The 16,173-nt window shown below is 44.6% G+C and overlaps 1 protein-coding gene across 2 annotated transcripts in view; it reads left to right on the top strand.

Annotated features, from left to right (window-relative positions):
* Positions 1–2,713: 2,713 nt before the first annotated feature.
* Positions 2,714–16,173, top strand: part of LOC139370307 (regulating synaptic membrane exocytosis protein 1-like) — a 99,029-nt gene continuing 85,569 nt past the window's right edge. The window contains exon 1 of one of the 2 annotated variants that reach the window (XM_071109701.1): positions 2,714–3,313. In XM_071109701.1, the coding sequence (XP_070965802.1) occupies positions 3,144–3,313 (170 nt within the window). In that variant the 5' untranslated portion in view covers positions 2,714–3,143. The remainder of the gene's footprint in view (positions 3,314–16,173) is intronic. The other variant, XM_071109700.1, reaches the window with a different exon arrangement.

Below are 16,173 nucleotides of genomic sequence, written 5' to 3' on the forward strand. Positions count from 1 at the left end.
TCTAACCATCACTATTTCTATGGTTTCAACCAAGAGTTGCCTTGTTGCTTTACATGAAGTTGATGCCAGTGCTTACAAGCCTGGAGCAATCTGCTGAGAAAATGTCTACCTCTACCACTGATGTCAACGACATCTCAACTGCTGCTGCCAAGAAGAAGAAGAGGTGTGGATTATTCTCATCTCTCTGGAGAGCTCTCAGGGGAAAGAACAAGAAGCCTGGAAGTAATAACTCATACACTCTTAGTCTCTTTTGTACCTAATATAATCATTTATCAACTATTTTGATACTGAAATCCGGTGTTAATGGCCTGTCTGTGAAATAAGTTTTCTATATTTTCTACCTTTAGTTTTTTTCAGGCAAAGGTGGCTTCCAAGAAAGAGGATGAAATCAACAAGGATGTGAGCAGCCTCACCTGCCACCACAACACCACACAGGGAGATCACTGATGCAGGCACCCACAATGGTGTTCCTGTTTTTTTTTTAATCACACTTTGTCTTCATCCCCAATCCCTTCCTCGACCCCACCTGTTTTATATTCTGTAAACCTTTTGTCATTGCATTTGATCATGTTTGTCTCTCATTGGTATCACTGTCATTGAAAATGGAAGGGGTTTCGTAGTTCAACTACTTGTCAATAAATCACTGGTTAACCTTCAAACTCCGAATTGAGACAACCGAGGCAAAGACGTCAGCAGGAGGGCAACTGTGACCTTCAGAAATATGCAATTATGTGAAAAGTTTGTAACCACGTAACAACGCTAATGCGATCAGTTATGTCCACATTTTCCGGAGAATAACAGGCATTCTCGCTCAGGGCCTCAAGATGGAGTAGTAAGCACAATTATAATGGTTTCCCTCATAATGATGCTTTTATCAGCTGTTGGATATGGGGATATTCCCATATTAGGAATTCCTGTGGGAGATTTATACCGGTGAATAAGTATGATAATTGGACATGGATTGTCTCTGGCTACTGAGGATTTCCATCATATGATTGTAGCCTAGGTTATGATTCTGTTATGATGAGGTTTACATTGCAGTTGTCTCCTTAGACATGACTGACCCACGGTATTGAAGTCTATTACACCACGTTGATGCATCATGAAAACACCCATGTGTGTGCAGGAGTTTAACCACAGGCATAATGTAGACAAGGTGTTTATGTAAAGCAAGTGTGTTTTCAGTTTGTTCTTTGTGAGCTATTGTCAGATTAAGACATATAACAGATGATATGACATGGCTATAGTTTATGTTTCCCCTCATTTTTCAAACCACCACCAACAAAACACCAACCCTGTTCTCAATGCAATTCACTATTCTGCTCCATTTCCGAGGGCTCTTTTACAACACAATGTTATGATAATGAAACCTGAAACCAATAGCCATCTCCATTTAGGTTACAGCAAGAGGCTAAAAATATCCAGTTCAGACTGCTAGTAGTCACGACCTAAATTATGACAGAATTCTGCACCACTGATAGTTGACGTCAATACAGTACAGTCACTTCCTCGGTGACGTATTCGAACGGACTCGGTCGGTAGCATTGCCATCTGGTGGATGGACTCCGACTCGAGCCCCGTAACATTACGTCATTGGAAAGAAACCGAAGCCAGTGTTTGGGTCTGGGTTTCAATACAAACGGATGAATAGCCGACCATTAGAACTGATACTCGACAGCAACAACTTGAGCTACAATTAATACGCATTTAGGCTACAGTAAACTCTTAAATTACTACTCAATATGCCTCAGACGTTTTCTGGAGAGTTTTGGGGAATCTTGTGACTAAGAATGTTTCAAATTAATTGAGTGCGCTTCATTGGTAATGAGAAAATAGTTGCACAGTCAGCATAACAGCGTAGGGGTTTTGACTTCAGTTCATTGACATGTATGTAAATTCTACTGTATAGACTAGCCAGTATCATGGTCGTCGTGCATTTTTTGTTTAATATACTTCAAAAGACAAGGGCTCGACAATGAAGTGAATGGATAGATAGTAAAAACTAGCATTAGCTGATTTAAAACTGTTGCAATTATGATACTTAGGAGTTGTGCGTAAATGTCTCTGTCCATGGTGCTGAAATGTTTTTTCTTTATCGTGACTGAGAAACGCATTGCAGGATGTCCATTGTACTGATCCTATTTTATGGACAATCAAATATGTTATTCGACTCTACTGATACACACTGTATGTTCATCCAGCTATATGTTATGTTGAATATTGTTTGAAATATAGCTGGTAAGGGTGATTGCCATTTGCATCTCTGACGCAACTTTAAGGAATCAAACTGAACGCTGTAAAGTCTAAGACGTTGAACTCTGTTTTTGGTTAATATTTGCAGGTGTGTGTGTGTGTGTGTGTTGTGCCAGCCAGGGTGGCGTGACTCCTGAAATAAGTGAGGTTGGAAAACGTGTTGTTCTTGCATGCTTTATCTTGGCCAGGTAGCAGTTGCAAATGAGAACTTGTTCTCAACTAGCCTACCTGGTTAAATAATTCTCAAATTCGTAAAAGTGCGTGCACAATCACAAGGAAGAAAGATGCGAGCTCTGGGGGCTGCATTCCCATTGACTGTTCCATCTCCCTGTCAGTGGCTGCAACATTAGCAGTGCCGAGGCGGTGGCAGCACTGAGAGAGAGAGAGAGAGAGAGAGAGAGAGAGAGAGAGAGCGCGAGAGAGAGAGAGGGGGGGGGGGGGGGGGGGGGACGCAACACACAGACTCCGCCTAACTTTACCACGGTCCAGCATCACCGAGCCCGTGTCCGGTGGCGCGAGGGCATCACAGCTCAAAGCCAGTCCATCCAGAGGGTCCCTCGGCTTGCTTGTGTCATCTCTTGGCGTGGAGATGGGCTTCCCGTAAAACCGGCGTTGGTGGAGGGGAGCGGTGGGCCGGCGGGGGGTGGGGGGGAGAAGCGAGAGACTAGAGTGAGGAGGTGGAGAGAAAAAAGCCGAGGAGGACGAAAGAAAAAAGCACAACCGTGGGTGCCTGCAACAACCATGAGCAGCGGCGGCTTGCCCTATTCACCAGAGCTGCTGCTCTACCCGTGGACGATGTCGTGAGGTGTGGCTCGCAACGCTAAGCAGCAGGGATTCTGTCAGTCGAAACGACAGTAGCAAGCCAAGGAGGGGTGCTGCTGGTGGAAAAGATGTCGACCGCCTCGGTGGGGCCCCAGGGCGGCCCTCGCCCACCCACCGCGCCGCCGACCGTTCCCGAACTGCCGGACCTCAGCCATCTCACGGAGGAGGAGAGGAAAATAATCATGGCCGTAATGGATCGGCAGAAGGAGGAAGAGGAGAAAGAGGAAGCCGTGTTAAAGTAAGGGCTACATTTCCTTTCCCTGAACGGTGGTCGGTGGAACCCCGAACGCAACACCCCCATTCACGAGCGAGGTGTCTGTGTCCAGAAGGCAGACGCGCGAGCGGCCATCCGCCACCTATTAGTCCCAATATGTTACCAATATGCCTGTCGTTTACCATTGTAGTCACATTTCACACCCATTCAACCACCACAACTCGTTGCATCCCCTATTGTTCCCTAATACTGGGCTGTAATTTCCGTATAGCCTACAGATGTTATAGCCCACGCTAACAGTGTTCCCTTGCTTGCCACTGTATGAATAATTCACACCAGGTTGGATACTGGGGTTCGTTTTGGGATTCGGCCATTCGGGGGGGGGGGGTCACAGTTTATAGGCCTGTCATAAGGAACGTCAGGTGTAGCCTAGTCTATATGATTGAAATTCATCCTAGTGTGGACATAGCTTACAAGGTGAATAGCTAATCAAGGTATCCTCGTCGTGACAGTCGATGGTGATGGAGGTAGTCATTGATAAGGACGGGGAAATCGGGTCAAACGAGATACAGGTGTAGCCTCGCGCGGGTGGCCGAGGAGGGGAGACGGGGGAGCCAGTGGGGGAGCACTGGATGAATCATACCACAGGGCTGCGTGCCCCCCTCCCTCCCTGAATCTTTCCATCTCTTCCTCCTCTCCCAAAGTATTTTTTTGTTTTGTTGCTTTGACACCGCCGCGTACACAACCGATAACACCACCTTACCGAAGCAGCTTGATGGCTGGCAAGGCTTGGTAGCTGTCCTTAACACAACATCAACGGTGTGCAAGATATCGAACTGTTGCTGTTTATGTCACCTGTTGCTGTTTATGACACCGTCGACATCCAACAAGATGATGGTGACATTAAAACTACAATGATGCTTCATTGCGAGCCTGGCACAAATCATTCGTATTTAATGCCCGACAATCGTGTTACACTGGTGTGGTGCCATTTTCCCCTACCCTCGGCGATGAGTGAGAGTGGGTGTGGTTGCACTGGTTGGAAATCTCACCCCTAAGCATGATAGGGGGAATTGAAGATCGACCAGTTATAGCCAATGTCTGGTTTTAAAACACCTCAAACCAGTATCAATTCAACTGATATCGAATGAATCAGTTATTGGACCTATTTTATTCGGAAAACGTGTATGCAGCGTGTAGGTGCCGTGCGCCTCTCGTGTTCAGCTCTAGTCCACTGTTGGCCTAAACATCTATTCTGTTCTCCTTCCCCCGTGAACGGATGTATAGGTTATTCTTTAGTTTTCCCACCGGTCGGTTCCCAACACAATGCAATGAGGTGAATGAAAGTCGCTTATATAATTTTGCATAAGACCATCTTAACGAGATCGTGTGGTAATAGGGAACATCCATAGTGCACTACGTGACTCGTGCTGTGTTACAAACATTCACTTTGCTCATCCTCACCGAAGGCTCAATCGAGTCCAATTTCCAACAGCAATACACTATGTAAGATATCTAGCCTGTTCAAAGTGATTTTTGACATCCTTGTTTGCTGCAATTGCATTGCACTGTTTCATTTCCTGGTTGAAGTCTGGGGGAGCCAGGGCTGGAGCTATCTCGTGCCTTGGGAGAGGAAGTGATGTATTTAATGTTCCATGAGGCTTGAGCCATCCACAGCTTCTGTAAATAATGCCCTCATCATTTAGCCAATAATTTATATGATGATCCATGCACACGCAAAGGTCATGGCCAGTTGCTGTGCTGTTGCTGTGGCTCTGTGTGCACAGTTGCACACGATTCCCTTTGAATATGAGAAGCTGTCATGTGTTGGCGGCTCTCAAGTTAAGGTCTGTATGTAGTGGTTCAGTGCTTCCAAGAGAAATGGTATAGAATCACAATAGCCTTGTGTCCGGAATGTTTATGGCATATGGGAGAATAGGGAATAGAGAGAGTGTGTGTGTGTGTGACAGAGAGAGAGCGAGAGAGATATCATATAAGAAAGAAAAAAAGAAAGAGCGTGAAAGACTGGGGCTGTGTGTGAACTTTCCATGGATTCTGCGGGCATTTACATTCTTCCTGTGCATCAGGGGCGCAACTTTGGTTTTAGAAGTGGGGGGGACCTAATTATAGTTTTTTTTAATCCAGTCGGATAAACACTCCAAACATCCTACCAGATTGCTCGGAGGCGTCCACATGGTCCTGAAGTACACCTGGTTTTGTATCACATTCCAATGATACAACTGGGGGGTGAGGGGATGCAATTTCAGAATGTGGGGGGGAGGGACATGTCTCCGACCCCAGTGAAAGTTGCGCCCCTGCTGTGCATCATGGGATGCATTGGGGAGACACATTACTCAGACACGCAACTTCAGAACCATTCACACTGGGCACAGGTGTCAATTCAATGTCTATTCCAATTTGGTTCAATGTCATTTAATTGAGATGATGTGGAAACAACGTTGATGCAACCAGTGTGTGCCCAGTGGGTTGTTGCACATCGTTACTAAACTCATATATTTCCATTGAGCATTTAACGTCTATTTCAGTCTAGTAGTATGGCATTGTGATCAGGGTCTTTTGAATAGACAGGGCAAGCATTAGGCCTATGGTCCCACGTTCTTGGCATGCGGCCATCCAACAAATTACTTTCCCCAATCACTTCAGCTCAGTGAACGTTTCCGATGAACAATGAACAATGTAGCACATGATTATTACACATGCAATAGATGATATCAAGCTAGTCTGTCGTGACAATGATATAACATTGCCACACTGGCCCTCCCGACTGTTCTGGGTGCTATTCATTAGACACCAAAAGGAAGAAAACGGACCAAAATGGGGAGGGACTACCTGAACTTGTCCAATAAAAAATGGTCCTTTTTGTTTCCCGTTGCAAAACGTTTTGCTACGGTGGGCACTAATGAATATGACCCAGGTGTTCTTATGGTACCTGGGAGCTAAGCAGCTGGTGATAAACTCATAGGTTCCTGTATCTCACCATCTCCGTCATGGGAGAGGCCAGTGTGTCCAGGTCTGTTGCCCAGCCCAGAGGCCTCATCCTGGACTAATGATTACCCCTTAGGTCAGCCTGTGGGAACAGAGCACCTGGAGCTTCTGCTCTTAATAGTGGTGCTACTGTATCTGTACCGTGGGTGACTCATCTCTGTAGGTGTTGTTGCAGCAGATGCAGCAGGTGAAGAAAGACGACGTGGTCTATTGACTTTCTCTATCCTGTCCTCTGTAAAAGTTTTCAAAGAAGGTGTGAAATGAGCAACTTCACACTATGTTGATGTGCAAGACCATTACTGTCCTCTGAATCAGGGTGTTGGACACGTGGCTTAAGAGAGATGGTATTACTGGACACTATAGACAAGGTTGAGAGTGTAGTAGGAGTGCTGAGCACCATTCTAACACACTAATAAGCAGGACTGAACTGAACACTGAACTAGCATGCTCAAAGAATTTACAGCATTTAGCATTTAGCAGTTAGCTACCGCCCCAATGTGGTGAAACAACACCCGTTAACGAAACAGGAAATCTCCCCCTTAGAGCATTTGTAAATATAGAAACCCCTTTCAAATATTGATGAGCTAACAGAGGTTGTAGAGTTTCTTAGAGGGGTGTATGAAGCAGAGGGAGAGAGAGAGGAAGAGCCCTCATCATCAAAGATGGCGGAAGAGAGGAATCCTAGAGTATAGTAGATGGAAGGATTTGGAGGGTTTAGGATTAGAGGGGTACCAGGGAGAGCGCGAGTGTACACACACACACACACACACACACACACACACACACACACACACACACACACACACACACACACACTGCCAATCTCAGCTTCACAGGGCTCCAGAGGGCCCCCAGAGCACAGAGTGCATCAGAAGGCCATGCAGGCACTACATCACCAGCCAGCCATAGGTCACTGTTAGATAGGTATACAAGGGCAAGGCGTGTAGCTGAGGTTAGTATGGAGGTTGTAGGGAGGAGATGTGAATGGAGGTCTGGAAGATCCAGTTATTTTCCCCCTCTGTGTTGAGGCTACTATGACGTGAAGGCTGTTGTATAGGAGATAGTCACTTACAAATACACATAAATACACGTTCACATACAAGTCTCTCAAACATTCACATGCTCTGTGTACACCGTCCCAACCACCTAACACACAAGCCCACTATGTATGTATCCACAGCTGCGTCAGCTGCAGAGCTGGGAGGGCTGTGATGTGATTATTGATTGACAGACAGGGTCGGTGGTTGATGTTGACGTGGAGCGGGTGTCAGACCTGGTGGTGCACCCCGGGGGCTGCTGGGGGTTGGCTATGTCCTCCCTGGGAATATTTTGGCTTTTGTCAGCTTCTGACTGGCATACACCGACACGCACACACACACACACACCGACACACCGACACACACACACACACACACACACACACACACACACACACACACACACACACACACACACACACACACACACACACACACACACACACACACACACACACACACACACACACACTGAGACACTTGGTGTGTTTGTTCCAGACTGGGTACTCAGCTACTATACTAACATACATGCTGTGACACATCCTGTGACTGTCCCTGATGTAATGATATCAAATGCTTAGATTCATCTCTGCATTTTATTATGAGTAGTAATGCTTATGATTTGTTATCGAGATACGTTTGTCCTGTAACCCCCCTATGGTAATGACCTGGGCTCTGAGTTCCCTCGTCAAGTCATGCAGTTGTAACTATTTGTCCATGTGTGGGATCAGCACCAGCTGAAAGGGTTGCCATGCCAACTCCTATTCCCTTCTGCCTTCTCATCTCCTCCCCTCTCCCTCCGTCCCACCTCCCTTTAGCCCCTGCTATGTCTCAGTGTCTTTAGTGTTCCTGGCTGGTTACTCCTGCCTCCTACCCCCCAAATAACCCCTTTTCACCCCCCTACCCCCTATCCCTCACCCCCCCTTTCCCATCCTCCACCCTCCTGCTGTGTCTCAATGTCCCCATGTTTCCGGCTGGTTACTCTCCTCTTCCCAGCAATTAGCACTGTTCTGCTGTGGAGCTTCCTCTGCAGACTGGAGGGAGGTAACTGACCATAGCCACAGACACACACACGCACGCACGCACGCACACGCACGCACACACACACACACACACACACACACACACACACACACACACACACACACACACACACACACACACACACACACACACACACACACACACACACACACACACACACACAGGGATAGAGAGAGAGAGGGAGAGAGAGAGAGAGGGAATGAATTGGGGAGAGAGAGAGGGGGAAAGATGGCATGGTGGGAAGGTGGAGAGAGAGAGAAATAAGGGGGAGGGGAGGGAGAAAGACATAGGGGAAATGGAGAGAATGAGTGTGGAGATTTCTCTGTGTGGTTTAATTCTCACGGCTGGAGGGAATGGAGAAGAGGGAGGATGTGTCCTTGGTGATGAACTCTGAACTCTTCCTGACTTATAGCTCTCCTGTTTCTGCCTTTAACATTTCTTCTGGCACAAGAACTGTGAGTTTTAGCGACAGTATCCTATTTCATATTATTTTATATTGTTGGCACCCGTGACAGCTGGTTGGTGAATTGGGGATTTTTCCATTAAACATGGGGTCACACATTAATTGGGTAGAAAAACAGCCTTACCTCTTCAGGGATACATGTCCAGGAAGGCATGTGAAGCCAGGTTCTAAACACTTATATGGTCAGACACTTTACACCGTCACAACACGTCCCCAAATCGTTCCCACGAGAGAAAATAAATACCCTCTGTCTCAAGACATGAAAGTATTCCCTCTCTTCTGATATCTCACAGTTCAAATAAACACAAACTGCTATTTTTTCTTAATCCGAGAGCTGAAGGTTTCAAGGTTTCCGGGAGAAAAATGTTAATGTTGAATTATGGAACAGCTCTGGAAATAGCTCACACTTGGAAGCGGCCTCCTGAAATATTTAAATATACAGTTTGCTTGCTCTGGCTATGCTGTTGATGTCCCCCATCTCTAACCTGTTTCAGTTTCCCCTCCGTTGTTGAATTTCTCCTAAGTAGAAGTGTATATTTATTGGGCATGGCTTTGTTTATTGTTTATGTCTGTGTGTGTGTGTGTGTGTGTGTGTGTGTGTGTGTGTGTGTGTAACTTGTCAATGCCTTAACGCTTATTATGAGAAGATCAAAACTACCTTGATGTGGTGTTCTGTCTACCTGATGCATTTCTGAGCTGTTTGAATAGGGCCCCAGTCGTCTTCATAGAAACTTCCATTCTTGAAGACTGGGGCCCTGTTCAAATAGTCAGCAACTTTTATTATACACACCAGCATCTGGTTTGCAGCAAAAGACGGTGCATCTCCCTGCTAACACACACAAACACATGCATGCGCACACTATGGTTGATGTGTCTGTATTTAGTGGATGTTGGTTCTCACACAATCTTTTCTTTTAATTAGAATAACTTAGAGGCACTTGGGTGTAACTGAAACACCTGGAGGAACGATCATGTGTGGAAGGAGCACAGTATGTGTGTGTGAGTGAGAGAGAGTTGCGTCAGTGTGTGTGTATGTGAGTTGTGTTAATGTGTGCGTTTGTGTCAGTGTGTGTGTCAGTGTGTGTGTGTGTGTGTGTGTGTGTGTGTGTGTGTGTGTGTGTGTGTGTGTTGGTGTGTATGTGCACGGCTGTCTTCTCAGTGGGGTGTAATTTCTCTATGCGGCAAGCAGCTCAGGTGGAACTCGGCTGCATGTCAAGGAATAGCTGCCCATTCTGTTCATTTTGTCTTGCAACATTTTGTTTCCACAGCAAGTTTGGTGGAGCAATTTTGGCACTGCCAGGGTCGTAATCACTGTGGTGTGTGTGTGTGTATGTATGAGGATCCTAGAGAGTTTAAGGTATGTGTTTATTTGTGTACTCTATGTACGTTATTAGGGTTAGTAGTTCAGTGTGTGTGCCCTCTATCTCTGGTGGGAAAAGGCCTCCTGCCTTTGTCTGTGTGGTTACACCTGGGCTCCACTGCATCCTGGTTAATCATTTTCTGTTCCTCGTAATCAACTCCTCCTGATATTTGAATAGAGTATATATGTGTTGTTGAGAAGTTTATCAGTGGCTAGTGTATTAGGTACACCCGTCTAGTACCGGGTTGGACCTCCCCCTTTGTCTCCAGAACGGCCTGAATTCTCTGGGGCATGGAAACGTTGCTCAATTGGTATCAAGGGACCTAACGTGTGCCAGGAAAACATTACCCACACCATTACACCACCACCACCAGCATGTACTGTTGACACCAGGCAGGATGGGGCCATGGACTTATGCTACTTACGGAAAATCCTGACTCTGCCATCAGCATTACACAAGAGAAACCGGGATTCGTTGGACCAGACAATGTTTTTCCACTCCTCAATAGTCAAGTGTTGGAGATCGCGTGTCCACTGGAGCTTCTTCTTCTTCTTGCCTCTGGTGTCAAAGGTTGCATGTTCGAATCCAGCACTAGAAAATTGTCCCCAACTTTGACCTTAACCATTCCGAGTTAATGCCTAACCTTAAGACTTCGAAGGTTATGTCTAAATTTAACCCTTTAAAAATTCTTAGTTATTAATGCCTAAACATAAAGGGGAACTTCACCCTGGGGGAATCTGGGCTTGTTTTCATCATGTCTGAGGCATTTCTAGGTCAGTGTTATGTGTTTCACATATAATTGCTCAGGAGGAAGGCAGGTCAGGGCTTCGCGCGCTGAATGATACACCCTATGACGGCTTCAAGTGTGTTGATGATGGGGCGTGAGATCTAAAAAGTAATGTAGTCCCGCTTTGTGGCATTTCGCAAAGGTTCTATGTTATACTGATCGCACTATACGTTTCTGTAGGTGTAGATATGGTTCTCCTTGTTCGAAAGAGCCATTAGGCATTTTTCAGCGATGTTCCTGTTGGCCGATTCATTGCTAAATACACAAGCAGAGAACAACATTTCAGTCTCTGAATTACGACAACTTGTGTTGGGCGGTACTTCATGCTCTGGCCCCGATCCTCCACAAAGGCTTTTTGAAAAGGAGGCGGACACTACTGTAACAACAATCCTTTGGGCAAAACCGAAAGAACTGACCAGACACAATGGCTTCAATTGATTCCTCTCATCAACACAAATTCGATGATGGAGCATCTATTAGCTTTATGATGACATTCAACCATACATGTTTCAACTGGAATATAGCAAAGAGGATTCGAAACAAAGAGTTGCATTTAGCTAACACTAGAAGCTTAGCTCCCAAGTGGCACAGAGGTTTAAGGCACTGCACCTCAATGCTAGAGGCGTCACTACAGACCCTGGTTTGATTCCAGGCTGTATCATAACCGGTTGTGATTGGGAGTCCATTAGGGCGGCGCACAATTGGCCCAGTGTCATCCGGGTTATGGTTTGGCCGGGGTAGGCCGTCATTATAAATAATTATTTGTTCTTAACTGACTTGCCTAGTTAACTTGTTATGCGACACAGCTCGTATTTGTAACTTGTTAGCAAACATGTAACATCAGCAACTGAAAATAATTTTACTAGCTAGCTATTCTGGTGGTTAATTTCGGTATTATCAAATGAGGAGAGACAAAATTATTGCACAAGTCAGAGTTCTACTTAAACTAAAACTTTATTCACTTATTAATAAGGAGAGCAGGTCACACCAACACACAAGTGTATGATATGAGGGCTCTACAGTAACAATGGCTTGTCGAAGAACCACACTTAGATGATTCACTGAGAGCCCCGACACAAAGGATACAAACACATTTTATAGCAAAGATACACCCCCTTAGTCTACATGACAAACAACAGATGTGTGGAATGGGTCATAAGGTTAGGATTTGTATGAAAGATACTAATAATTCACAGCAGACAGTATCTGCTGTAAAGACTGTTCTCATTGTGTAGAAACCAGGGTCTGGCCCCCAACACAAGCTTGATCTCATAATTATCCATACCCAAGCCATAGCTTCCTGTTACCTTCCAGTCAAACCAAAATCTCCCTCACATGACTGGAATGTGGCCTACGGCATTGTAAATCTACTTGTCAGCATGAAGCCCCAGTGGCCCACTCTCAGTTCACACAGACACAATATAGTTCTAAGAACCCCCTATTCCGTTGCATAAAACAACCATATGATGCAATACCAGCATTATAACATAATCTTGTAATTTCGATCTCACTCTATATCACATAATTGATGAGGGTGGAAATTGGTTATGATTATGACCGTGGATGCATTTCAATCTCACAAATAGGCATGACGCCAGATAGTATTCCAAACAGATGTAAATAACAAGTATTGCATATCCAGCATGCTAGCTGGCTACGTTTACTTGCCATCAGTGAGGAGAAACAATAATACAACAATTTACTGTTGTAAATCTCTAAAACTGAAACTGGTTTAACTATAAAAAATATTTGCCTAAGCATGCTTGATAGACATGGCTGAAGGTACAATGGATACTGTCTGCCTATCTAGGCTCATTTGTATGGTCTGGTCACTGTGAAAAGATTGAGTGTTATGCCATATTTCTTTCTATTAGGATAGATATTGTTATAAATGTAAACTCTGTGCCTGTGCATATATTTGCATGTTCTATTCATCACTAATGGTGATGTTATGCTGGCATGGTTGTTCAATTTGGACAATGGAGTATAATTTGAGTTTGTTTTTTTGTCTTACCGACAATATTGTGTGGTGCCTGGGCTTCTTCCTGTTGTGGATTCTAGATACAGAAACATAATTAATTTGCATGCGTGTGTCAACGTAGCAGAACTGTATCCCGTGTACTGTATCCCTCTTGAGGGATTAGACATTATGCTGGATTTCAAGCAGATGACTCATGAGGAGCTGAATGGCAGTTTGATCATGACAACACTCCTCCCACGGCTTTACAAGTATTCCCAGAATTTACTGTATGTTTCTTTGGAATGGCAATCACAGTGGGTGCTCTGGTCAGAGGGTGCCCTCACCCCCAACCGCCCGAGACGCCGGCAAGGCAAGGCCCCGCCCTCGTCCCAAAGAAATTTTCCAAGGGCTGGAAAAACCAAGCCCTGCCTGACACCCGACAGATCAACCCCAATAAATCACAGATTGTTCCCAATAAATCATAATTCGACCATTTCCTCTCACAATACATCCCTCCATTCTCCCATGGTGTCTCACTAGGGACATATAACATTCTTATTGAATACCCAGTTATCTTGAGTGAGCATTAAATAGTGTACACTCCCCTCTATTTTAGAATTGGACAAATAAACAAACATTCTTTGGATATCTGAATGTCTAATATCTCTACAGCTTATATAAATATCTTCTGTGAATCCATAAGGGCAGACAATTTTCAAAGATTGATAGAAAACTCCATATTTATTTGATGGTGGTTCTACATCAGGGCTCTCCAAACCTGTTCCTGGTGAGGCATTGTTCTGTAGGTTTTCACGTCAACTCTAATCTAGCACACTTGATTCTAATAATTAGCTGGTTGATAAACTGAACCAGGTTAGTTACAACTGGGGTGGGAGCGAAAAACCTACAGGAGGGTAGATCTCCAGGAACAGGGTTGGAGTTAAAACCTACAGGAGGGTAGATCTCCAGGAACAGGGTTGGAGTTAAAACCTACAGGAGGGTAGATCTCCAGGAACAGGGTTGGAGTTAAAACCTACAGGAGGATAGATCTCCAGGAACAGGGTTGGAGTTAAAACCTACAGGAGGATAGATCTCCAGGAACAGGGTTGGAGTTAAAACCTACAGGAGGATAGATCTCCAGGAACAGGGTTGGCGACCCCTGTTCTACATGGTCTTATGCTTTGCCACACTGGCTGTGTTTACACAGGCAGCCCAATTCAGACCTTCTTTCCACTCATTGGCTTCGGTACACTGGCAATTGTGTTCGGCATTGGGAGCTGGGGAAGCTGAGACTCTTTGTGCTTATGGTGATGGCCTGCCCTGTCTGCGGTGAACGGTCAGCTGGATAAGGGCCACTTATCCATTAACTGTTTGGTCCTCTGGCAGAAGATTTGCTGGTACTGCATTTTATACTCTTTGTGGATGGAACGTAGGGCAACACGCCTTGTTGGTAAAGGTTTCAACCGAAAGGTATCAGCCGAATGGGACCTTGGGGTCTTGTTTAGGGACAATGAGAGGACACTGGGAGCTACTTTTGAGAGGAAAGATCAGTCAACAAAGTAAATGGGCTGGGGGGGGGGGCTAAAGAAGGTGTGAAAAGTCTTAGGAAGGCAGTTCTTACGCGATATAAATGGTTGTGTATGGGAGATTGAGGAGAAATGGCACCTCAATTGCTCTCATACACAACAATACATTTACTAAGCACAACCAAAAACCCCTTCCTCATCTCAAAGTACTGTCTGTAAACCTCGCCCAGCCCATTGACAATGACAGATCATTCTTGTCAAAAGAATCCCTTTGCAGGGGAATTTTGTAGACATGTCTTTGTATTGTGTTTTGAGAATCTGCAGAGAAGAATGAGGTGGTTGTGTCAGTGTCCCTTGCTGGTGTCATGCCGTTGGCCTGGGGGTAGGTTTATGACAGTCATAAATACCTCTTTCCTCCTTTTTCCTCTCTCTACCCTACTGCTGGTACATTTGCAAACCCTTTGGTTAACATAGATATTCTGGGAACATCAGAAGGTGGGGGGAAAATGAACTATATTCTGGTAATCCGACCAATTAAACATATGCAGTTGTACTTAATGAATGTGATGTCAGTTCGGTTGTCATCTGAGACATTCTCATCAATGATAAGATGACATAAACTCTACAGTGGAAAGTCTACACATCAGAGTTATTGTATTCACATGGAATTGTGAATAAGATACTGTATTTATGATAGCACAGCTTTGCCCGTTGTTCCTCAGTCCTCCCGCTCTTTCACTCAAACCCAGCCCCTTTTCCTTTGTGTAACAAGCTGTCATATCTGTTCCGCCCGCTAGGGACGTTTTCCTTTATGACGTAATTTGTAATCAAGTTATGATTTAATTATGTGTATGTGTAATTCTGTGTGATTAGATAGGTATTTAGTAAATAAATAATTAAACCCAATTTTGTATTGCTGATTCAACTTGTTAGCCAGGGTTCGTGCAGATAACCAAGAATTTACAACTTTCAGATGAGACTGAATTAAGATGACAATTAATAATGACTGCTATTGATATAATAATAACTAGGTCTTTAAGAGTTTATTCGGAAGATAACAGCTCTATAAATATTATTTCGTGGTGCCCCGGCTCTAGTTAATACCATTTACATGATAAGCTCAATCAGGTAATATTAATTACGGAGAAATTATTTTATAGAATAGCATGTCATATCACTTAATCCGGCATAGCCAAAGACACGACACTGGTTTCTGTCCCACAATCTTGTTGTGCTCCATAACCTGCAAAGTGTGTCTGCTCCCTCATGTATGTGTACACACAATGCCCCCGCTTTGGGATATTTTTTCAGCAGGGCACTGTGGAATGACTCCAGATAACCTGAGTTTTACAAAAAGAAAAGGTCAAAAGCAGGGTAGACTAAATTGATGACATGGTCTGGAAGGTACTCTGTGGTCCTCAGGCTACCTCTAACCACCTGTAACCCCGTTGCACAAACACAAACCATACAAACACTACCCAATTCATGTTTATAACATGCGTACTGTAAATTGATCTTAGCCGTCAGCTTGTAAATATTTTGGCCAACTTACCTTAACCTTGTGCAGAAGTAGGTGTTGGAAGCGCATGTTGGTGGAATCAGATTCTGTACCACCTACAACAAAATACAGAACAATACACAATTTAACCACCACACTCATTGTATTTATTTATTTTTACATTTTATTTCACCTTTATTTA

This window comes from Oncorhynchus clarkii, chromosome 17 (genome assembly GCF_045791955.1).
Source record: "Oncorhynchus clarkii lewisi isolate Uvic-CL-2024 chromosome 17, UVic_Ocla_1.0, whole genome shotgun sequence".
Classification (NCBI taxonomy): domain Eukaryota; kingdom Metazoa; phylum Chordata; class Actinopteri; order Salmoniformes; family Salmonidae; genus Oncorhynchus; species Oncorhynchus clarkii.